Below are 25,705 nucleotides of genomic sequence, written 5' to 3'. Positions count from 1 at the left end.
ACCTGAGGTTCATTTATTTAAATTTTCTTTCTCTGTCTCTGAAACTAGAACGGAAAAAAAGGAATTTAGGGCTCACCTGAGAAGGTCAGAGAAGAACAGGAGCCCTCAGAGGTGACAGAGTTGTTGTGAACACAACATTTCCACAAAGAAGACTTAACTTTTGGGCTACATTTTCTGGAAGAAATGTAGCTAGAAATATCTGCTGGAATTAGGGACTGAGCTCTGGATGTTTATCTGACCACTCCACACCTCGAGTTTCAGTAATCACTACTCAATATTTATCTTAAATTGATTATGTGTAAGCTAAATGTTTTCTGAACATGCTCTCTGGCTGCAAGAGATCCTTTGAGCACCCAAGACACAACATTAATGAGCTGGGCATTACCTGCATCATTGCTGGCTTTTTCCAATGAGAAAAAAACTTGGAATAATGATGGACTTGCTTCCTCAGCTTTTGTAAGCTCTCAGATTTGCCTGAAGTTTTGGATTTTAAGGACATAAGAGAGAATAAACCCTCTACAGCCACGTGTGTTCACCTTGATGCCACGTACCAGAACTCAGAGCATTTACTTCTATTAATTATTAATTATTTCCTCCCTGATATCTCAGGTTGCAGACACCCCACCCACCCCCCTAACCTTTTTTCTTGGCACTTTGGAAGTTGTAGCACAAAATAGTGAAAGAAACAAGTTCATTTCTCCCTTGTTTCCAATTAAGTTTGCAGGGGAAGTTCATGTGCATTGACTTCTCTCTGTGCTAAGAGCAGAATTCTGTTGGGTCAGTGACTGCCAGTTAAGGAGCCCCAAGACACTCTCCCAGGCTAATAATAGTGTGGAAGTAGGAGCAGCCTTAGAGCCTTACTTAAGGATCAGTCTGCCAGGTCAAAAGCTGTTTATTGCCACAAACTGTGGCATTACAGACCTGTCACCTCTCCCTACTCTTTCCCAAACACAGAGATCTTACTCAAACTGATATTAACATTTAATTTTTAATGGTCTAATTAAACTGACCACTGCAAATCTCAGAGGTCAAGTGTGTGGTTTTGGTTTGTATCAGTTAATTCTTTGGGGTTTTTTTGCAGTAGGACTCTGAGAAAATGTTGTCTTTGTGTCAGGATTGCTCTATACCCTTTAGTGCTTTGTGTATTTAAACTTCTGCTCAATACCATAAATACCATCTTGCTTCCCAGAATTTTCCAAGGGATAGAAAGCTTATTCAAGTTTTAAACAGCTACAGTAATAGGGAAACATGTCATTAAGATCCTAATCAAATACATACAATCATTTTATTGTGCAAGCTTGGAGTTTTAATAGAATTAAAAATACAATTGAATTCAAGTCCAAGGTAACATAATCCCCCTCTGTGGTTCTGCTGATTGGAATTTTAAATTCCACGCAAGAATAAATGAATATAAGTCTCTTTTGTAAAGCACCATGGTGCCAAAATGTGTGATCTGTAATGACATGCTCATCAGATTTGGGTCTGTAATTTGTGCCCTTAATTTATTGGGTGATGAGACTCTTAATATGTACTTCATATGTCTCCAAAGGTTTTATTTGGCCGCCAGCCTGAAAAATATCAATATTGTAAGGATTAAGCAACCAAACAAAAAAATCAAATAGTCTAACAGAGAGACTTAAATCAATACAAAAGAAGTGTTTGGGTTGTGTAGAGTCATTGGACAAGGCAGAGAAATACAGCTCTGGAGGAATCGATGCTGAAGGACAGGCATTTAAACACCTTCCTCAGCTCAGCGTGGGCTCTGGGAGGCTCAAAAATGAGTGGAAGGTCTGTGGTGGTGGGACAGGTGTCAGTGATGGGCTGATTGTCCAACCCACCCCAGCAAACCCACTGTTTTCTGGTGTTTTGCCCCAAAAGCAGACTGCCTCAGCCAGGGGAGGCTCAGTGGTGTGAGACTGGTCCCACCCCAGCTGAATTTGTGATACCAGGCTGGAATTGTGCAGATATAGAAAAATTCTGAAGGCAACAAAATGTCTTGGGAAGGAGGGGGGTTGAAAGGTCATGGAAAACACAACCTGCATAATTTATCCACGAGATGGGGCAGAAATGGGTTTTGAGTACAGGTCTGTAATTAACAGCTCTATAATTGACTGGTGGAACCATCATCTGTACAATGAACTCCTTTCTGCTCGTGTTGGACAAGCATTTCTTTGATCTAGACAGTGTTTGTAATTTCAAATCTATAGTTTTTAACTGAAAATCCATGTGGCTGAGGAAGATTAAAGTTTCCTCAAGGAGGACACTGCTAACACACACAGTATTTCTGTCTGATTTAAGAGTTTTTAAGGATCTTATACCCCAAAGTGACATGTTGCCTGTCAGGCAAGAGACAAATCAAAAGCTGAAGTTCTTTTTTAATTTTTCAGTGGGTCTGTTGTGGATTTTTGTAATTAGCTGATAATCTCTGTGACTCTGAAACTTTTGGAGATCTTCTGCTGACACTGAGCTCCCTGGGGCTGCTGCAAAGGTGCATTTTGGGTTTTTTTTCTGTGGACTTAAAGAGCTGATCCCATCAGGGAAATCCCTGAAACTTGTAAATTAAGCAAAGAAGAATGCATAATTATTTCCTATGATACATTCTCATGCACTGCACAGGGAGACTGTTCAGAGATGCAGCTCTTTCTGCTTCATTTTTACATCTTTTAACTCCTTTGCCTTTCAGAGATCCGTCTTATCATGAAAATTTATGGGGGGTGAAAAATTTCTCATCTCCCAACCAAACCAAGTAGCTGGAAAGGGGCAGCCAATTAAGATGCAGGATGCTCTGCTCCAAGTGACAGCCCATAAATCACAGCCCGTGGAATATTGCATTTTAATGCACTGCTGAACCCTCGTGCTGGTGTCTCCACAGCCCCAGCATTGCTCAGGGATGAAGTCACTCCTTGAGGGAAGTCTGGGAGGTCACACTGATGCTATAAAAAGGTGTCAGGCCTTTGGTATGTTGTTTGTAAAAGTAAAAGAAACAAAGTTCTGGGCCTCTGCTTGCTCTCACTCTTTAAAGGAGGTGTTTAGGAACTTAAAGTGGGTTCTTTTCTCCCTTCTTTTTAATAAATGTGATTTATTGGGAGACTGGAGGATGCTGCTAGCAGAAAGGCTGGTGAGAAAAATTACCAGAAAGCATGACTTGGGGTGAAGCTCAGAGCAAACTCACTAAGTTTGGCAAGAAAATATCAGCAGAACAATGGACTTGGGAACTAAAAAACCCTCTAGTCAAGCAATGCAGTCAAGGAAAACACCCTTCCTTGGTGTTAAAGACACACACACAGAGTCAGATTCACAAGTTTCCCAAAAAATAAGACAAGAATGTGCAGAGTAGCAATGAAAAAAATCCCTAAATTTCATTTTATTCCTCTTTACTATGATGTTTAGTGCACACACCATGAGATCAGGATACAGGGGAAGGGGCAGTTGGAGCAGTCCATGCTGATTCCTCTGAATTCCGGGGTGATTCCCAGAGGAGTTTCAGCTGAACCCATCCTGAATAGGGGGGATGATCCCCCACAGGAGCTGCTGGGCAGTTCTGGGTGGGGGGACCTGCCCTTGCTTTTTTCTGTCACTCCATCCCTAAATTTTTATGAAGCTGATGGTTTCTTGGAGAAGATGCTCATCTCTGTGAATTCCTGCTCTCCCCCATTCCCTCTGAGCTCTGGTGTCACCTCCATTCCTGGAGTATTCTCCAGGATGTGACAGCTTTGTTTCATTTGTTTCTGAGGGGTCAAGTGCTTACAAGGTGATAAATCAAAGAGAAGGGGAAAAAACCCACCCAACCCCCAAACCCCAACAACCTAGAAAGAAGTGACATTTCTGTGAGTGCCAGCACTTCTTTCCTTCCAGTAAATGAATTCCTTGTGAGTGGCAGGGAGATGGAGGGGACTGTTCCCAATCCAAGGGCCAGAGCATCCTCTGCAGAAAGGGAACCTGGCAGGCTCTGACCTCGGGAGCAACTTCAATCTGCCACAGGCTCAGCCATAAATATCTCCACAGGCACCAAGTGCTGCAGAAATCATTTAAAGGAGAAACACGTGCCTCTGAGCTCCTTTCCTTTGTGCTGGGGACAGCTTATGTGCTTAAACGTGGGGTGATTTACTCCTGTTAACTCCAGAGGGATTGTGAAGACTGGGGAAGTGATCCCAGGCACCAGTGATTGGGTTTGTGGTTCAGGAGAACAGGGGTGGGGGCAGTGTGCAAGCACTGATTTAATATTCCTCTGGATAGATCAGTGACCTCTAAATGTTAGACACAGGGTGATATATTTGGGAGCGAAGCAGGTTTGTCTTAATACCTGTCCAGAGTTCCAAATTCCCCTGGAGCTGGGGACCCTCTAACAAACCCCTCCACACCACCCTTTTCCCTGGCTGAATTTTAGCAGAAATCGTGCCCTCATATTTGGAAAGCAGCAGCACATTCTGCCCTGTTACTGCTGAGAGTTTGCTGGTCTTCAGTCTGAAAAGGTCCTCTCGACTTCTTTCCAGATGCAGAATTATATCCTGCCTTCCAGTGTCCCCCCAGAACTGATGCTCAGCTCCACCTGTGCTCATTTATTATGTTAATTCAGAACTGAATTTCTTTCTTTTTTTTCCCCCCCTTCCAGGCTGGCAGCCCTTTGTTTAACATGAAAATACTCCCAATTTTCTTTAATTTATTATACCTAAAAATGGATTAATGACAAGGCAATTTTAGGCTATTTGAGCTTGTTTGACCTAGGAGTTAGTTTGACCTGTATTTGCCTGAAGTTATAAAATACCACACCCTGCAACCCTTCTAAGCATCCTGGAAAATCATGACCCACTATTTGAGAAATAATATCTGGGTTTACACCAGTTTAACCAGGAGGAGAATATTTCACCTATTTTGTTTTCCCATTTCAATACCACTTGGAAGTCCCACAATTAATTAAAGCCATGTCAGAATTTAGGTATCTACTATGAAAATATCAGGAATTGGTTATACTGAGTATAAAAGGAGCCTGATTTTGGATAAGCCCACTGTAGTGCTTTTTATGAATTCATGACTCCTCCTGCCTTTCCTTTTTAACTCATTTGAGGCAACTTCAGAAGATGAAGTTGGAAGCAGAAGGAAGCCACGTTCTCAGATTTCCAGCCAAAAGGCTGCCCTTCTTTTTCATCTCATGTTTATTATTTTACCCCATCAAATAAAAAAATATCAGATACCTCTGTTAGAGTAGAAGCAAAGTGTAGGAGGAACCAAAGGAGAAAGGCTGGAGGCTTCCTCAAGAAAGGAGAAATCTTATTGTTTGCTCCTTATCAACAGAAAGCAATTAAAAGGAGCTGGTCAGAGGAGTAATTAATTGCTCTGTCTGAAACTGTGTCATCTCTCCATGTGATTGGGGAAGGGTGGGATGAAAGGGCTTGTGTCTGGAGCTGCTGCTCTGTTTTATTTCGTGAGGTTGTTGTGACAACATCCTCCTCCCTCTCGTGCTCGGGGCTCTCCCAGACCTTGCTGTCCCTCGGGGAGAGCCACAGTGGGGTTTGGCACATCTGGGCTGTGTGTGGAGCCAGAAGAAGCCCCTCACCCCCCTGGCAGATGCCAAACCCACGGGTCTGAGCTGTGGTGTGTGGACAGGGTGGTGCTTTTCCTCTTTGTTTCCCTTCCCCAGTGAAGAAGGATTACCTTGGCCAGGGAACTGAGCAGGGAGGGAGTGGATGCTTTTGTAGTTTTCCTTTGCTGAAAAATGGCCAAAATTAAGCTTTGCCACCAGGCAGGGAGATTGCAGTGCAGAAGCAGAGCAGTGTCTCTGTATCACACATCTATGGATGGCCAGACCCACGTGCATTAAGGGGAGCAGCAGTACTGCAGGTTTTATAAAGGGTTTTGTCATTTTCTTAATTAATAACCTCATTTGAACGTTCTTCCCTTTTTCCTATGATAATTCAGGAAATAACTGGCATAAGGAGCATCTTCATTGCTGTTTTGTTACTCTTACCTTTTGTTTCCCATGTGCTTGGTACCTTAAAGGTGCACAGGACAGGGAATAAACCCCCGGAGCTCATGTGCTAAGTGTTTGTTTTTATTGTAATCAGTAGTGGTGTTACAAATGGTTCCAACCTACCCGAACCCTTTTCCCAAAGGTGTAAAGAGCTGTGTGGTGGTTCCTGGTGCACTCCCCATGTCCTGCTGTGCCCCAGTTGCACTGCCCATTCCATGCTAAGCACACACAGACTTGGCAAAATGGGGATCACTAATCTTTGCTTTTCCTGGTTTTCCTCCAACCACCGTGAGAGGTCAGGGAGAGCTGTGAACTCTTCAAATTATATTCTGAATAGCTTCACTTTTGCCCTTTGTGTTCATTTGCACTAATCAGTCTCTTCCCTGTTATCTCTGGGTGAGTCACTGCAGCTTCCCCACTCCACTTGTGGAGTTTGCTCAGTGTGGTCGATTATGACCCAGTTTGGGTAATTTGTCCTCGTAATGATTCATTTATCACCATCCAGAACCCACTTCAGCAAAACACTTTAAATGTGCTTTCAAATGCTGTACTTACAAAGAATTAAAATAAGCGCTCGCTTGAATGGTCTGGAGGTGGAGAAGTTGCACGTGATCACGCTTTCCCTCACTGATAGTGCTGACAAACGCTCCCACCTTGCAGCATTTTGCAAAAAGCAACAATTGGAGATAAATAATTTTGATGAGCAGAATCAAATAACAGCAGCGTGTCGTTCCTGATCGGTTTTGACGCTGTGCTAACATCCATCTTCCCCAAACTGCTGCACCCACGCCAAGGCTCCCCTGCTGGAGCCTGCCTCTAAATTACAGAACTGTCCAAAACGTGCAAAAAGATTTATTTCAGTTCCGAGATCATTGATTTGCAAGAGAACAACGGAGGAAATCGCGGTGTTTGGCGGATACCTTCCAAGCACATTTATGGAATCGATTCTTTTGCAACCAAATGCAGAAGAAATATTAAGTAGAGTTGCTTCAATTTGAATGCTGCTGCACATGGCCAATAGCTCTGCAGCCAGCACAGCTGGGTTTTTTTATATATATATATATATATATATATATATATATAAACACACACAAATATATAGATATAAAAGCCTTTACCAGCTGACAGTGAAAAATTCTACCTGGGTCTGAGCAATGTTCTTACATCATCACCAAAACTCTCCTCTACCTTTTTATTTAAAACACATGGAAAATTAAATCCTGACTGGATAGGTTGGGGAAAGTTTTAATGTGTGAACGTGTTGAGTCTGAGTGCCACTAAATGCTTTGTTTAGTTTGCATTTGTGAGAAAATATTCCCATTAAAGCAGCAGCAGAGCATGAGCAGTGGTGCCGTGTAGAGTTCCAGGACAGGACTTTTACACCTTATTAGCACTGCAGTAAGGGAAAAACACTTTAAAAGGCATTAAGGGGGGGAAAAAAAGTCATTAAAAACATATTTGTCAGCTTCCAGAGATGTTAATGAAGAGGAACATAATGATATTAACAGCTTGAGATCGTCTTCTTTTCCAGGGAAAACTTAAACCTCACACACTTCCTTCATCTTGGTGGGGAAATACTAATGAAACCTCTTCCCAGGACAGGGAGTGATTTGGGGTTTTAATGTGTGGCAAAAAAAAAAAAAGCCTTAGGTGTGCCTTAGTTCTCCTTTAGATTTGTTTATATTTAAATTATAATTATCTATTTTTAAAATATAAATAAGAGCCATTAGAAAGAGTGACATGAGGAGGCTGCGGAAAAAGCTGAATAATGGAGGTCTTACACCTAAATGTGGAGATCTTATACCTAAAATGTTACTTTTGGTGGTGGTGGTGGCAGTGCTGTGCATGTCACATGAAGAGGCAAACCCATGAGAAGGTGTGTGATACTCTCACAGCAAATGTTTAAGGCAGAGGAGCAATTTTGGGGGGGAGGGAGGTTGTTTTTGCTTTTCATTAACCTAATCTCATCAGTGTTTAATAGCAAAAACATGATAAACCTCATGTTCTTTTCATTACAGAAGCCTGTATCTTCTTGTTCTTCCCGTGCTATCTGCTGGCTTTATTAAAGAGTTTATCATTTTGACTCCTCATGCAAATCACAGAGGGATTGGAAGGATTTGATTTGAGCTGAAAAATGTATTTAGGTGAATCCAGTGCACTGTAATTGGCACCTAAATATGCTTGGGGCAGATGGTGCCAGAGATTGTGCCAGCAAATTACTTCTTGACCACGGCTACTTCTCTGCTGTGTGTTATTCTGTAGATTTAAATCTAGCCTTTTTTTCTTGTCAGAATACCAGTGGAAGTAGTTTGAAGTGTAATTTTAAGCTGCTTAGTTCTAAAGCTATTAATACAGAGAAATGAATGGAAATCACAACAGATATAAATTTGTAAGGTGTCTTTGCCTCAGTGTAAAAGCAATATCCAAAAGAAGTGTAGCTCAGGCTGAGAACTACAACTGGGACAGTTTTTCCATTTGTATTGGAGGAAGAACAAGGGTTGAGTGCTAAAAATTTATGCAAGCAGACAACCCATAATGAGGTGAGCTTTTAAAGGGAGGGAACTTTCCAGTGCACTGATAGAGCCTACAAATGTACTTACCTTGCCTTTTTCTCACATTAGCTTCATAACCTCTGATGATAACTTAGTGACCATCAGCAAAAGGGCCCTTTTCATCAGAAACATGAAGAATATGTGTATTCTGACTAGGCTGGGGAAATGTGATGTTTAAAATACTGCACAGAGATGCCCCGTGTGGGACTGTGTTCCCCGTGTGAGCACAGCATTGCCAGCTCCACACATTCCAACCCTGGGATGATCCAAGCAGTGTCTCCCCCTTCCCTGAGAGTGTCTCAAAGTTGTCTTTGCAACGTGGTTAAAACACACACTTTGATTCTCAGGGGGGTGTTTTCAGGCTGAGCTCAGCTGCAAGTTAAGACTCAGCTTTCCAAAACCAAAGCAGAGATGTTTAAGCTGTTGCACGTTTCCAAGAGATGGGCTCTGAGAAAATAAAGAGCTGCTTAGGGGTGAGATAAAGTCACAGCTGCTGTCAGCCACAGTCAGAATAGAAACACTGCGAAGGGTGGTTAAAAGGGAAGAGGAGGAGCCTCCTGGTCACCTCATCTGGGCTTGCTGTTGTTTGTCTGCTGTACCACCAGTAAATCAGGAGTAGCACCAACGAAATAAGTTGACTGAGCCCCCCAGATATGAAGCACTCAGCAAGGGAAAATCGAACTGCAGTGCTATGTGAATCACTGCTCGCCCTGTGATTCTCTCTCTGTGTTGGTTTTTTTTTTTTCTCTGTGTGTGTTTTATGAGCTGTTTTTCAGTTGCCCTCTTGGCCAAGCTGATTCTCTTGCAGAATTGCAGGAGCAGTTGCTCCAGCTGAGGCTGTTGTAGAGACCTGCCACGGCAGCTCTCCATAACCTAATTACGAGCCAAGCTGCAGGTCCAGCACCCCTGGGATGTCCAGAGAAACCTCCCAAAATGCAGTCCTTTATAGTCTTTGCTTTTCACTGGCTACCTTTGATTTCCCCCTGTATCAGGCTGAACAAAACACGTTTTAACTCCAGCCATCAATAAGCGTCTGAAGGTTTTCGTAGCTCAGGATTTACTGGGGGAGGAATTTGGAGTTAATGGCCCTGTATTCGATGCTGTTGCTAAGAAACCCTGGCTCGGCTCTGTAATGTCCCTTTGCAGTTTGCCGAGTTTCTCCCTGATGGAAACGCTCGTGTTTCAGCCTCTTGGCTTGTCCAGAGCAGGGTGTGCTCCTCTCACAGCTTGCCTGGCTCAGCCCCCGACAAAATGAAGTGGGAAGCCAATTTTCCCTTATTTTCTACCCACCTCAGCCCTTGGTTTCTGAAGTCATGAACCCTTTTTGCACTTGCCTGCAGACAATTATGTGTTTGCTGTCTGGGACTCAGCGGTGCTGTGGCGGTTCGTGGCAGTGAGCAGATTTCTGGTCTGGTGCTGCACGTCTTGGAGCTTGGAGGCAGATCCTGTCACCTGGCAAGAGACAGAGGGACAATTTAAAAGCATAACCCATCTGTTTTACACTGGTAACGTGCAGGTTTCTCGTTGCCATGGCAAACCTGGGATGAAGAGCAGAGAGCAATGTTCAGGCGAGGGAACGATGCCTCGGCAGGGTGGCAGGTTTGGGGTCCTTTTCTTTTTAATGGGCTGCAGAAATCCATAGGGATGAAACCAGGGACTTTCCCGGAGCCACTGCCATCTGTTGGTCTGAGATTTGTCTGGGAGAGCCAAGGAACCCTGCACTGAGTCCTTTATAAGCTTGATGAGGCCTCATTTATCCAGTGCCTGCTCTGGGTTTGACACTGGGCAATCAATGTAGTTCCTCTGACTTCCTGGGTGGAAGGAAAATGCTGGAAGCTGGAGATGAAGATGAGGTTTCTAAAGATTACCTTTCTACTAAGAAAGATCTTTCTAAGTAGAAAGTCCCTTAGAAAGACTACTTAGAAACCTTTCTACTTAGAAAGGTCTTTCCTATGCTCACATTTCCCAGTGTTCCTCCCTTCCCATGGGTGTCTGGAGCCCAGTGCTTCACTCAGCCATTGCTGACTCAACCCAGGTCAAGTTGACCTTCTCTGAGCCTGAAATCATTGTGAGACATTGAGAAAAGGTAATTCAGAAAGGAGACACCTCATTCTGATATGTTGGCATTGATAAGGATCAAGTCCACCAAAGACCTTGAAGTGACTCTGGTGAGAGCAGATGTGGCCTCTCTGCAGCTGGAGTTATTCAGGAGGTTGTTTCTCATTTATACACCACAATATTTTGCATTGGTATTGAAATTGAGCAGGTTTGGTGCTGATCTCACCCTGACTTTATAAGAAATAGAGTAACTAAACCTCTTGCACTGTCTGGTCTCAGCTCACCCTCTGCATCTTCTAAGAACACCCTCAATCTGCCACCAAAATTAGTTGATGGAGCTGTATCATTTTCCTCTCTTTGGCCATAATTAACAGGGACACTTTCTGTCAATCAAGTGCCAAAATGAAATGCTTTCCCTTCATCCATCAAGTGCTTGCACTGCAGAGAATGGTTGTTCCCTTGGGCAGCTGCCGGGGAGCAGAGCCATGGGTTGGGTTATTAACAGGCAGAATCAACTTTTAATGTTAATGTTGTTGTTTACACTTGTTCAGGAGCCTTGGGAAGATGAAAGGCTCTCAGAAACTCTCAGTCATTCTCACTGTCACCAAGGGAAAGGCACTTGGAGCTCAAGCTGCTCAGCATCTGAGGAGTGAGACCCGAGGATGTGCTGATCAACCTCGGGGGTTTGTCAGCATGGTCAGGGCAGGGTGATGTGACAGCAGGTCCATGTGTCTCATTTTGAGGCCTCTCCCACCTCTCAAGGGCTGGACACTCAGGATTGCTGCCCTCCTTTACCTGCACCTTCAGGAATATTCAGGCTCCATCCTCAAAACCAACTTAGATGCCAAAATGCCTCCGTTGCACCAGGAGCTGTGGGTGTGTTTGGAAACAAAACAGGTCTCTGAGTCACTTCAGGGGCGTTTGAACATTTTAATCAAAACCTTTTCTATTTACCTAGTGCTGCATGTTATGGAGAAGAGGGAGACATTTTAGGATCTCCTGCTCTGTTGTGTTGTAATCTCACCTGCCTTGCTGGGGCACTGCAGTGATCTCGTGGCTTCAGGCTGAGCTCCTTTCTTGGGCTTGGCTCAGGGTCATGCATGTTGGAAAAATCCCAGTTTTTCCAAGTTCTGCCTGCAAAATGCTGCTTCCCCAGTCCCATACTGGGGACAGTAACTCCTCTTGTCCTTTATTAAAGTTTAATTTCACTGCTTTGCCAAACACTCCAGCTGCAAAGGCTGTAGATGAAAGTGAGGAAAGGAGGTTAATGCAATATATGTTATCCCTGTCTACAGGGATATTTGGGTTTTTCACTGCTTTCAAATTGCTGAAATAAATGCCACCAGCAACGTTTACAAATGCAGAGTGAGTAATTTAAATAGAAAATCGGTTGGTCATGAAGTCAAGGTTCAAAGCTGAATCACAAATCCTAGGAAAATCAAATCAAAGAAGACATTGTCTTCTGCAGGGAGAGAAATTTAGAAACAAATTATTTTCCCTCTGGTCACCAAGAAAAATGCAGTTAAGTGTCACATGAGACTTTACTACCTGAAAAAAAAAATTGAGGAGTTGCTGCCTCCCTACTGCACATCCCACTGGATGCAAAAAAGCACCTTAACAGGAGCATCTAGAAAACCTCCAACTGAGACAAACATTTGAATACTCTGTAATTAGGATTGAATGCTCTTCTTGTTCTTTTTTTTTTTTTTTGCTGGAAAAGTCGCAATTTTGGCAAGTGATTGTGCTCAGGTAGAATGAAAACAACAGAAAAGAAATGGGAAGTGCCCACGGAGTTCTGTTAAAATACCATCCTGAAAAACGGAGGAGGATGTGCTTAAACATCATCAGGACTTGCTTGTTTTCTAAATGAAACCTTCCAGTTGACTTCCCTTTCAAAACTTGTGTTTTTTTTCTCCAGTGAAATAAAAGGAACCCAGAGGAGTTTGACACATTTCCTGTGTGGGCACTTTCCCAGGTGCCACATCCACGTGTTTTATGAATATTTCCAGGGGTGATGATTCCACTGCTTCCCTGGGCAGCCTGTTCCAGTGCCTGACCCCCCTTTATGTGAAGAAATTTTTCCTATTATCTAATCTAAACCTCCCCTGGCACAACTTCTAAACCTGCTGCTTGGATTACCTGTTCTTACTTAGAGGGAACATTAAGTCTGAAGCTGTAGATACAGACAGAGTTGATCACAGGATAATATTCTTTAGAAAAAAATATATTTTCTTGCATTTTATAGATGTAGTTTACAGAAATAGCAAGTTTAAATACTGGTCTGAAAAATCTGCTTTGTTTTAGAAGGAGTTTATTCAGTTCTGTGCCAACAAAAATAAATGAAGAAGTGTCTTGGATGTGAAGCTTTTGCTCCAAAGATATAATCATGGCAGGGTTATTAAATGCTGAATATAGTCTCATTTTAACTTATTTTCTAGATAGTTGTTTTTATTCCGCAGAAATAGGGTTGGGGATATTGGTACAAGTCAAAATTGGGCAGGAATGATGAAATTGCATAAATTACAAATAATCCAAAATATCCAGGGCATTGCACATCCATAGTTGTTGAGTTGAATAGTTTAAGTTAATAAAAAGAGGTCTGGATTTCTCAGTCTTCAGAAGGAATTAACGCTGTTTCTGCACATGGTGGATCAATGGGTCAGGGATGAGAGGGAAATGCAGGAGTACAACAATTATCCCTGAGGAGCTGAGCACGTGGGGGCTCCTGTGGCAGTGTCAGTGCAGATGGAGCATCTGGTGTGGTCCTCAGCATCACCTTTTTCTGCTGCAGGAACCAAATCCCCCTCCCAGGCTCCCAGAGACAGCTGGGTTTGTGCAAGTGCTTGATAAAACTTGACCCTCTGATCCTCCATCCTCAGCTGAGCTTTATCAACCTGTGTTTGCACTGTTTGAATTTCAGCTCTTTCTAATGCTCTGCCAATATAGGTTTGGGTTGGTTTTTTTTTTTAAGACAGAATTGCTAAGCCCAGTGTTTTGTTAGTGTCACATCTAAGCAGAGGCAGCTCCCAAGGAAATTTAAATACTTGCTTCAACAATACTCTACATCCCTTCTTTTATCCACAGACAAAAAATAAAAGCACATGCAGAGAAAGATTTGCAGGTTGCCAGGTTTTCATGACTTTATTGCAAGCCTCATAATCACTGGCATTTTTGTTATGTGACAAACCTGTTCAGTGTTTTGGCTTTGGTTTGTTTGTTGGTTGGTTGGTTTTGGTTTTATTTTTTTTTTAAGTTTCTACTATTTCCTGTTAAAAGAAGTGTCATCTCTTGGGTGAAACAAAGACCTCAAGAGCTGATGTGAACAAACCTAGCTGGTTGATTTTTGCATCTTGTTTTTTAAGCCTCTTTCAGGGCTTCTGGTGACCCTCTCTCATTATTGCAACCCCAGCAGATTAGCAAGACACTGTTAATTGGTCTCTCAACACTCTCAACAACACCTAGAGCTTCAGTCTCTTCCAGATGTTTGGTGGGAATCAAACCAAGCCCAGTTGTCTTGTAACACCTTGAGTTCATTCAAAGCCCAGAAAAGCCTGTGATTTGTGAAATCCCCTTCAGGAAGAGTTTTGTTCCACCTTTGGCACCGAGGAGACAGAACATCCTGTTTGCGCCAGGAGCTGTTTGTCAAACCAGAACAGCTCCTAATTCATAGCTGAGCAGCAGGAAAAAGCCAAACAAGTCCCTCAGCAGTGGTGGCATCTCACCTTTGTGGTTTATAGTGTTTCCATGGGGTGCAAAATGTGTGTTTACAGATGGGAAGCCGAAGTGTTCAGGGTTTAAGTGACCCATCCAAGATCCTGGAGGCAATTTTGGGTGAAGCAGGAACCAGTCCTCCTGTATACCCCATCCAGGACCCTAAATTCAAGCACAGACGGGCATCACTGCTCTGGAGGCAGCTCACAGCAGCTGAGGATGTGCTGGCACACGGAATTCCTCTTGTTCCCTTCCTTTTTTTGTCTAAACAAAGTAGCTATTGTTTGTGGACTATAAGAGTTGCACAATCAGCTAAAGAGGCAACAAATAAATGATTACCCAACAGAAAGGAGAGAGCAGCAGCTGCAGAGCCGGGTGTCACCGGGCTGTGACCATCTCTGGAAAGGCTTCCTTGGTTCTTGGCAGGACTCGGTGGGGTTTGTCTTGCAGGAGTTGGATTTGCTGCTTTGGCGCCGTGCCTGCCGTCTTTCTCTAAGTTTGACATTGTTCCTGGCCTGGCAGTTTGCAGCTCTCTAGGGAATTAAGCATCTCAGATATTTCTGTAAACAGCAATAGCCCAGCCATGAAGGTTGGAGTCCAGTTTGCTGCAGGAGTCGTGGGCTCTTTTGGGCTCAAAGCACTGCTGGAAGTAGCAGGACCCCATTGCAGCTCTTTATTCTCTGCTCCAAATCCATGTCCCCATCACAATCATAAACATAACAGAGGAATTTATATTAATTTGGGGTTTTTCTTTTAGGTTAAGTGGGGTTTTAATTTTTTTTTTATTTTATTATTTATTAATCTAATACAACTGGGGTGAATAGGCAAGTTTTCAGGGATGGGATCATTTCTTGACAGTCAATGACATTCTTGTCACTCAATTACATTCTTGTAGCTCTAGTGAGATTTTACCCAAAGAGAACAATATTTTTTTTTTCTAAATGATCCCTGACAGTATTTTAGTGAAAGTAAACACTGAGCCTTTTGATTTTTAAAATTTTGGCCAAATCCTAGTGAAGTTCATCTCGCTGCTGGGAGGCATTAGCTGTGATTTAGAGCTGAAGGAACTGAGGCAAAGAAGAAAAGTCCTTTCCAAAGGGCTGATGAAAAAAGGCTCAGAAAGACAAAGCAAAATACAACAGCTCCTCTTTCCTTCTCAGTTCAGGCATATCTTGGATACATAAACTGGAGTTTTTGAGCAACAGGTGGTTTCTCCAAGGAGAATATGGACATCTGTCCTTGTAGATGGGTCTGAAACTCCCATCCTTTTCCTGCTCAGATATGAGCTTTTAAATTGAACAGGAGTGTGGAGAAAAATGAAAGAATTTATTTCTGTGTTGCTGGATTCAAAACATACCCGCGTTTTTAAGGACAGTATAAACTTGACATTTTAATTGAAATGATTTAAAATCCAGCTTCGAAAGAAGCTTCTGCACCATAAAAGAGATGTCAGTGAAAAACTCTGATTATTAAAAGGATCTCCACTTCTCAATGGCATTTACTTATCCAAAAAGGTCAGATTTGTAAAGAAGACCTAATGGCTGAAAAAATGACTGGCTTTACTGCTGAGCATGTTTTCCTCTGGAACTCTGGTGCCATTTATTGGTCTGGTGGCTTCCTTTTGCATTTGGGAAGCTCTGAAGGCAGCTCTTTGCCAGTTATACACAAAGCATTTAGAGCCCAGAGAGGCCAGCTCATTAGTAATTACTGTAATGAGTTCTTCACAGTGTTTCTTGAAAGGTGATTGAGCCCCTAATGCAGACACCACATATTTTTTTTCTTCACTTAATGGTGTGGTAAATTATTCCTGCGAGGGGGCTCATTGAATGCCTCCTTTGAATCGAGTTAAAGACCACGAAGGAAAGAAAAGGCTGTAGGTCTCTTCTTAGCAATAACAGGAGGAAATATTCCTGGAGCAGTTCAGATGGAGACCTTCCCAGTGTTCCTGCAGGGGAGTGGAAAGTTGGGTCGTGTCGACAGCGACTGACACAAACACGTGGGTGGGGCAGATGGTTCCAAGGTGGGTTTTCCAGCTGCAAAGTTGCAGGACAGGCTGGGAAAAGGAAAATCAGCTCAGTTTGCTCAGAGCTTCTGCCTCGGGATCCAGATGTCCGTGAGCTTTGCAGATCAACTGCTCAGCTGGTTGGAAGTGAGAGGAGTTAAACCCCACGAGAGAGGGGAACAGGTTGGATATTAGGAAAAATTTCTTCACTGGGAGAATGGTTCAACATTGGAAAGGGTTCCCCAGGGAAGTTGTGCACTCACCATCCCTGGAAGTGTTCAAAATACGAGTAGAAGTGGTACTTTGTGATGTGGTTCAGTGGACACGGTGATATTTGGTTCAAGTTTGGACTTGAGGATCTTGAAGGTCTTTTCCAACCTCAATGATTCTATGATTCTATGAGCCTGGCTTTTACAAAGGGAGATTTCTCTGATTGCTAAGTGAATAAATTAATTTATGTGTCTAAATGCAACTAGCAAATGCTACAGTGGGAAAGGCTTCCTAACCAGAATCATCAATCAGGCAAAAATAAACTGTTGTGTGCATTGCATGTCCTCTTTTTTTGGACTGAGCAAGAGACCCATCACACAACACCAATAATAAAAATAAGACTGTGTTTTATTTATGATTTAGCTCTCAGTATGCTGGAGAGGGACTTTGGACAAGGGCCTGGAGTGACAGGACACGGGGAATTGCTTCCCACTGCCAGAGGGCAGGGATAGATGGGATGTAGGGAAGGAATTCTCCCCTGTGAGGATGGCGAGGCCCTGGCACAGGGTGCCCAGGGAAGCTGTGGCTGCCTCAGCCCTGGAAGTGTCCAAGGCCAGGTTGGACAGGGCTTGGAGCAACCTGGGCTGGTGGAAGGTGTCCCTGCCCATGGCAGGGGGTGGGACTGGATGATCTTTAAGATCTCCTCCAATCCAAACCATTTTATGATTCCATAACGTGGGAGATGCTGAAAGGCATTTGGGTGTTTCAGGAGCCCCATGTGTTACCAAACCCTGTGCCTGTCTCTGGTGGGGCAGTGCAGAGAACACGAGGAGAGCTCGTACAGGGGAGGCCTGAAGTGCTTGGAGTAGTTCATTTTTCCTCACTGCAAAACCAGCCCCAGTAGATGTTATTTGAGAAGCTCCTTGGTCACATGAAGCCATAATGAGTTGCACCATTTGCCCACACACATCACTGTCTCTGCAGACCCTCTGAGAGCCTCCTTAGCCAGCCAGGTTCCCTGCCATCCTTTGGGATGGGTTTTCAAAGGGTCTGTGCCCACAGCACAGTTTTTTGACTTTACTCTCTGTGGGAGCAGATGTGGTGAGTGCTGACTGCTCACAGAGAAGTCCCACTTAAATGTCCTCTCTATTTCTATGCAGCAGAGTCAGGAGATGAGCCCAGGAATCCTTGTGCAGCCTCCCTTGATAAAATTATATCATGTCCATCCTCTTTCATTTAGTCACTCCTGCTGGTGAGACTTAATTTTAGACTCTGCTGGCTTTTGTCAGTAGATCTCAGGATATATTATCTATGCTTTATTTTATTTTGTGCTCATCTGGGCAGTATCTGGAGTGTATAAAATGGGGTCTCCTGGAACAACTTTATTGCTTCAGCCTCTTCCTTGAATGAGTTTTTGGTGCGAGTATAATTTTTCCCTCGTCTCCGACGAAAAGCAATTTCCTTTCTCCCCTGCACGTCCTTCAGGCTCTGGTGATTCTGCCCTGCAAAAAAAACAACTTTGTTGACCCATTCTCTCTCCTGCTGGTGGCAAATGCTCCTCACCTGACCACGCCAGCCCAGCACATCATCTCGGAGAGCAGCCTCCCAGAGAGGTTATTTGCTCTCTTCTCGAAGGTGATGTCAGAGCACTATCAGAGGGTTGTTATGGTTCCTTCACCCCTTGAAATTGTTCCTTGCAGTGAGGAAATGGTGAAATTGGAATGGGAGATGCTGGGGTGCTGACAGGACTTTGATAGTTGTAATTTTTATTTAGCTGGTTGTCTTGCTTGCAGAGTCACTGATGTGTTACCAACCTCGAGCCAAGAGGAATGATACAAGGAGGGAAAAGTGTCATCCTCATTTTTTATTTTTTCTGGTTTTTTTTTTTTTTCCTTTTCAGGGGATCAAGAAGTATCTTTTAATCTCCACTGAACAGACCTGCGTTTATAACTGAGGTCCATCATTTTTTTTCTTTAAAAAGGAATCTTATCTATTTGTCTGGGTTAGTGAAAGTGCTGCTCGGCAGAAATGTTTGAGCTTTAAAATCAGAAAGCCTGGGAGAAAGGCTCCATGTACCAGTCAGTGTAAATCTGGAAGGTGGCCATCAGCTCGAGGAGGAGAACTCTGCTATACATTTGCATTACTGGAAGTAGATGTGGGCTTAGGGCTCCCGCCAAAATTTCAGAGTATAAAAAGAATGATCTGTCCTCAATTCTTTGTTGGTCAGAGAGGGTGGGATGAATCAATACTTGTGCATTAGTGCTGGGAAGGTGGCTTTCAGGGCTGATGTGTCTGACAGAGATGCTGGTTCAGTCCAGGATGATAAGAAAATCAAACCCACTGCTGCCTGCGTGCAGCCAGGTACCTGCTGCTCTCCTGCATGGAAAACCTGCAGCTTCCTGGGGCTCAGGAATGTTGGTTGGTGGGAGGGCATATGATCATACAAAATCATACAAAATGATTTTTTAATGGTTACTTGGAGAAGCTCAGCTGCACATAGTTTCCATCCCCCAAAAATCCATGTCCTCTGCAGAGCATCACCCTGGGACACCCTCAGCTTCACGTGCAGTGACCCATGAGCAGATGTTTGGCTCACAAGCAGGAGGGTGGCCTGGCTTGTGATATACAACACTGTGATGTACAGGAGTCCCACCCATCAGTCAAATTCTTATGCCACTGGCACAGGTTGCCCAGAGAAGCTGTGGCTGCCCCATCCCTGGAATTGTCCAAGGTCTGGTTGGACAGGGCTTGGAGCAGCCTGGGCTAGTGAAAGATGTCCCTGACCATGGCAGGGGGTGGAATGGGGGGAGCTTTAAGGTCCCTTCCAGCCCAAACCATTCCAGGATTCATTGTATGATTTATGGTGTGGTTGAAAAGGGACCCATCCATCAGGGTGAGCCTCCAACACCTTTTCTATCAGTGAGGAGGTACATGAACACCCTGCATGTGGGGAATCCCCCCAGTCCCCTCCCAGACCCTCACCAAGACATTGTAAGGCACAGATTTTATTTTATTGTTTTAAATAAAAGATAAACCCTCTCAGTAAGGAGGATTATGCTCTCTCCCTCCTGAATTTTGGAGACATACCTGTGATTTGTTATGGCTCTTTTGTCTGGGAAGATTTGTTCCTCAACAAGCAGTTTCTGGCTAATCTTTACTACTTCAAATTTTGTTCTAAGATCTTCTTTAGACAGAACTAGGTCGAGTAGATTGCAATTGCCTTGTGTTCTTAAAATCACTTTGTCAGAGACTCCTAAATAACACATTGCCTTATTCATAAACAGCCTGAGCAAGCCAGGATTTGCAGGATGTTCAGTGTGTGACAGTGATGTGTTACTCTGAGCCACGAGATTATCAAAGGGTTCCACTGCCTGAGCCACCAGCAGAGAGAAAATATGATCAAGAATTATTTGAGCCTCATTTATTTAATGATCCGACAGTAAAAATGAAACCTCCAAACTTGTGAGGGTTGAAAAGCAAATTGCAGGGAAGGTTTTTTCTCAAATCTGTAGAAATCCAAAGCCCTTCACTGGGCAGAAATAAATTTGGCCATGGGTTCATATATAAATTGCAGCTTCATGAAGTGTATGATGTTGCAGGGGGGTTTCTATGAGCCGTGGATGTGGTGATTTCTGATGTGCATGACTGGGAGCAGAATCTCACATATAGTACCTGGGGTTTGACCATATGAAGGGGAATTAACAGTAATTCAAATACTGATAATCGGGAAGGAAGAAAATGAGCAATATTTTAGTTGTTGGTCTTGCTCACTCCTACCCTAGCTAATAAAAAGCCAATTTTTCCAGCTTCTACCTTTCATGTAATCTGAAGTTCTGGGTTCCTGCACATCAGAAGGAGCAGCTCTATGGGCTGAAAGTAGAGAGATTGACTCTTAAAAATAATTTTCTTATTTTTACTCTGGCCATCACCTGTTACTTGAGCTTAGAAACATCACCATAGAATCCTAGAATGGTTTGGGTTGGAAGGGACCTTAAAGACCACCTCATTCCAACACCCCCCTGCCATGAGCAGGGACACTTCCCACTAGCCCAGGGTGCTCAGGGCCTCACCCACTGGTCTTTACGAAGCCTTGGCTGGTCCTGTCAGGAGAGAGGCCAAGGGAGGCAATGGGGACCAAATTCCAGCTACACTTTCTCATCTCAAACTGAGAAAACTATGTCAGCTCCCTCCAGCATGGTCTCACTCCTGTTTTGCTCTCCCTCTCTGTCTCCACAGCCGTTGAGTCGCTGCATTCCTTGAACGACCAGATCTCCCATTTTATTGTCAACAAGTCAAAAACCCTGGATGAGGAGGAAGAAGCCTTTTTGCCCAGCGAGAAGGAATCTCTGAAAAGTGCCATGATGCTGATGAGGCACCTCCTGATGGATGCACAGGTAAGGAATCAGTGAGCTCCCACTTGTTAGGATATGAGGAGGGCACATTGCAGGGCTGCAGGGGAACACGTCATCTTTATGTGTGGTTTCAACAGTGGAGAACATTAGTCCCTGACACTTCTTTAGAACTGATTTTGGCTTCTGAAATCTGCAGCTGTGGGAAGGACATCTCATTGCACGGAGTGTGCAGCTTGTGCTGGGGCTGAGTCTCAGATTCAGGGCTGAAAATGGCTCTTAATTTCAGGAGAAGATACAGCAATGTGCCCATTGATGGGAATACAGCAATAACCCCATTGAGGGAATCCAGCATCAGCACTAGCTGACTGGAAAATCATTTTTCCACTAAGCATCTGTGCTGAATGCCAGTTTTAGAAGTGCCAGACTCATAACTGAGCTGTTGGTTTAGCCAAGCTCTAAAGTGCCAGTTAGAAGCCATGAAATGATGTGCAGATGTTTCTTTGTGCCTTTGCTGCTTCGACATAAAATCCCTCTCCCTGCAGCTTTGCTGCGTTGCAGTGTTTCCTTCAGCCTGCAAAACACACCCTTTGAAACATCCATTATATTTGCCTTTTTATATTCTCTTTTGGTCTTTATTTGCAAAGCCTGGATGGAAAATGGCAGCTTGTATGAGAGGGTTGTTTTAGAAATGGGGTGATCTCCTCTCCCTTCTCTGGCAAGGCCTAAAATCAGGCAAAGGAGGCCTGAGGCTGTCCTGAGCTCTCCAGGACTGGGGATTGCCTGTTTTATTCCCATATTCTCCCATTGGAGCCTGGTGGTTATCTTCTCTCAAAACCTTTGGTCCTAATTTCTTTGGCTAACAGGGATTGTGGTGCATGTGGGAAGTGCCCGGGAATCCCTGCTGTTAGTGAGACGTGGTTTTATGTTCTCATTTTTGGACAGGGAGTCAATCCAGGCTTTGGGATCTGTGGGATTGCACAGGGAGCAAAGCATGACAGCTGTGCTCAGGATTTCATGTCTGTGATGGTGGTGCTGGTCTCATTTTGGTGCATCTTTAGCCAATTATGCTCCATTTACCCCAAACTAATGGAGAACACGAAGGGTTAGGTTGTGCATTTGGGTTTGCTCCCACAGTCAGTGCTGCAGGTAGGAATAGAATCATATAATCATGGAATGGAAGGAACCTTAAAGCTCATCTCCTTCCACCCCCTGCCATGGGCAGGGCCACCTTCCACTAGCCCAGGTTGCTCCAATTCTCCTCCAACCTGGCCTTGAACACCTCCAGGGATTTGTAATAGCCAGGCATGAGAGAAGGCAGATGCTTACAGGCATCTGCATGTGGCAGATTAAAATAAATATGGGGCAAAAAGGTACCTGTTGATAATCCCCTCGTGCAGGAGTTCTTTTTTTAGCACCTAAGAATTGCTTTCCTACTTATCAGCTGTCCTGAATGCATATTAATAGGTGCCTGTGATAGCATCTCCTAATCAGTCTCTCTAATAACAATGGGGAAATGTCAAGTGCTCCTGCATCCTGTGATGCTCCTGGAACCCTTCCCAGAAAGGACAGGATGTTTTTTGTTGCCTGGGATTTTCAGGTTGAAAGAATGACAAGGTGGGAAGTGGTAGTGGTGAGTAAAAGGATGGAACTAAACATGTGATAACATCCAGTAAAAAAAAAAACAAACCAAAACCCAATAAAATAAATCCTCTGAGGAATGAAAGAAACATGAGTCTGGCAGGAATATCAACAGGAATATCCCCTCCAATGTGTGCATATAAATCCTTGCTAACCCTGACTGCAGAGTGCCCTATGGCTGTAATCACACAGGAGGAAAAAATATCACCAATGCAATTATTTCCCTTCCCTTCCCTGCTCTCTTTGCTTCCCAGCTAGTGGTTTTATGGGAAGATGGAGCCCTGCAGCTCTGAATGGTATTGATTGTGTGAAGCTCTGTACAAAGATAAGCTGAAATCCAGCGTGGCCCTTTCACTCCCCTCTCTTGGCATGGACCTGATTTTAACTGGTAGATAATTTGAGGGAAAGAACATCCAACGTGAAACTTTGGGTAGAAATCAGTTGGACTGCTAACCCAGCAGGAGTGACTGGTCAGAGGGGAGAGTTAATGGGCATTTCTCACTTCCCTGCCATTATTAATCCACTTTGCAGAGGCAGGGGTGGTGTGGGGATGATGCCTCGTGCCTGCTGCCCTTCTGGCATGGAGAGAAATAGGAGACATTTTTAGAACTCTGCCTGGACACACACCAGGAGATGTGGCTGAAGCAAAGGATCCTCCACGGATCTAACTTTGATCTTGAGTCATTTCATTGGCTTGAGATGAATCATGAAACCAATCAACACAGTTTTCCACTTTGGAAAATGCTCTGTGAGGGTTTTCAGCGGAGGCATCGCTGGGACCATGAGCATGTGCCTGTGACAGGGCAGGTCCCTGAACTCAGCAAGGTGTCACTGGGAAAACAAAATGGCAAGGATGCTCACCAGCTTGGAGAAGGGAAACCACAGCACAGAGGCACTGGGGAGCTGGTCTGGGATTTCACAGCTGTACTTTCTGATAGTCAGAATGTGGACTCTGTGCTCCTGAACATCAGCCCAGTCCATTAATTAGATTGTATTTATTTCTCCCTTGGCTTCTTGGAAGAACCTCTTTTCCCCATCTGTTTTGTCAATTTACTCTACTTCTCACTGATTTTCATGCCCTAGTTTTGTGGTAGTGATGTACAAGCAACTGTGGCAGCAGTGACTGTGGGTTTATAGGGGAAATTTACTGTGCTGGAGGTCACTGGTTGGTAAACACAGCGTAGAGAAACAGCTGTGGAATGGGGGGGAAATCATCTCATCTCCCATATACCATTGTTTGCTATGGAGAATGGGGCATTTCCTTGTGTATTTTACACTCCTCCTGCCCCGAGAGATGACCTGGATGGCAGATGAGGTGGGGGAATGGTGCTGGGGGCCGTGGTGTGGGCTGGCTGAGAGGCTGCTGACCTGTCAGCCCCGTCAGCGGCGTTGAAGAGCACGCAGGGATAGGTAATAAGCTGTGTGGAGCCCCTCAGCAATAGGCTGTCAGCTCAAATTCTGCCCAGGGAAGACAGTGATTTAATGAAAGTCATTATAACCTGCAGGATCTCTTGACCCCAGTGGTTTCCATCCGTTCCACACCCTGGATAGGATTTCCTCACCACGAAAACACCCGAGCAAAGGGATTGCTGTGGCTGCTGGGCTGGCAGAGCTCTGGAAAAGGAGCATTGCCCTCCCTCCGGGTGAGGGTTGGGGCTCTGCATCCAGATTGCTCATTTCTGGTGTTTGCTTCAGGTTTGCAGCAGGTTCCTGACGTCAGGCACCACCTTCCCCTGAGCAGCACTGAGTCCTCATCTCCACAGCCCACCCCAGGGGGAGTGGGAATGGTGTCCTGTGAACTGAAAAGTGTGCTGAGACAATGCAGGTGCATGAAGGCAGGTGGAAAGGAAAGGTGCATTTATCCACCGTGACGTTTTCCGTCCTCCACATGGTGCAGGAGAGAACAAACAATTGCCCTCCTGCCAGACAGCCCCTCACAGGACACAGCGGGCCCGTGATACACTGTCACTGCTGTCAATCACTCCTGACAGGCCTATTATGCTCGGGAAGGATGTTTGCTCTGTGCCTGTTGTTTTATAATCCTCAGAGGTGGAATTTTATAGCCTGGCAGTGGGGTTTTTTTTTCCCCTCAGAGGTTTCCCTAAGCAGGATTTATTGCTTCCGAGGCGCACGTGACGTGAATCCATCACACCTTCAAACTTTAAATTGCCCCCCCCCCCCCCCCCAGCTTTGCCTAAATTACTTTTGGGTTTGTTTTGCTCAGCTTTCTGTTCCTAATTGCTGCAGTGAGAGACTGGACTGGCGTGGAGCAGAAGATACAAGGGCTGAGTCATGTGCATCAGCTCTAATCCAGCTGTTTGCCCAAGGAATTTGTCTAATGAATAGAAAAGGTGCATCCAGGCACCAGTACCAGCCTTAGACAGAGAATATTCTCTGTCATATGAAGGAACACATGTAATTTGGCTGGATGCTTGCCCTGAAAAGCCAAGCTTTCAGGAAGTTTTGTCCATTTAGTTCCTTCCATTAAGGGTTTAATTGACTTCAAGTGGCTTTGAAGTTCTTGGGGAGAAATCCCATCTCCTCAGTTCCTCTCCCAGCAGTGCTGTGATTAATCACCAGGTGTTGTTACAGGGGGAATGAAGAGACATCGAGACCCTCTTTAGGTTTGGATTGGACTTTTTGAATGCAATCATATCACAAATGATGACTTAAGAACAAGATCAGGTTTTGGGGGCAATTGGCTTAAATTTATTTGGATTTCATTTGCTGTCTAAGCATGAGAGCGTGAGGGCATAGAGAAATTCAGTTGTTTCTCTACTGAGGGGTTCATTTCTTCCATAGGTAAAGACAGAAGATCAACCTGCTGGTACTTCTAACCTAAACTGTCAACAAAACAGATGGTCATTGCCCAAAAATCATAGGGGAAAGAACCCTTTCATTAACATTTAGAGGCATTTTTTCTTTAAATTCTGGTATTTCAGCTTTTTTTGTGTGTGTGTTCTTGTTTTTTTTTTTTTTTTTTTACTTTACTCTGGACCAAATGGCTCCAGCACTCATTGGCTAGTGGGACAAACTTTTAGCAGGTGCCTACTAAGACAGGTCTGTAGATGTTGCTGGAAGTTGCTACCAGTTTGGGTAGAGGATTTTGCCCTGGTTTACTTAGGAAAATATTTTGAGTATTTGTGCTGTCACCACCATCCTGTAAATAAATCATTTAAGCTGAGAATCTTTCAATTTTTTGGAAATAAGGAAA

General features: G+C 44.1%; 1 protein-coding gene across 1 annotated transcript in view; it reads left to right on the top strand.

Annotated features, from left to right (window-relative positions):
- KAZN (kazrin, periplakin interacting protein) overlaps positions 1–25,705 on the top strand; it is a 199,607-nt gene that overhangs the window by 25,282 nt on the left and 148,620 nt on the right. The window contains exon 2 of the mRNA XM_051786493.1: positions 20,738–20,895. Within this exon, the coding sequence (XP_051642453.1) occupies positions 20,738–20,895 (158 nt within the window). The remainder of the gene's footprint in view (positions 1–20,737; positions 20,896–25,705) is intronic.

This window comes from Manacus candei, unplaced genomic scaffold (genome assembly GCF_025592945.1).
Source record: "Manacus candei isolate 608988 ecotype Guabito, Panama unplaced genomic scaffold, ASM2559294v1 h1tg000022l, whole genome shotgun sequence".
In the NCBI taxonomy this organism is placed as follows: domain Eukaryota; kingdom Metazoa; phylum Chordata; class Aves; order Passeriformes; family Pipridae; genus Manacus; species Manacus candei.
This window is presented reverse-complemented; position numbering and strand designations above follow the sequence as displayed.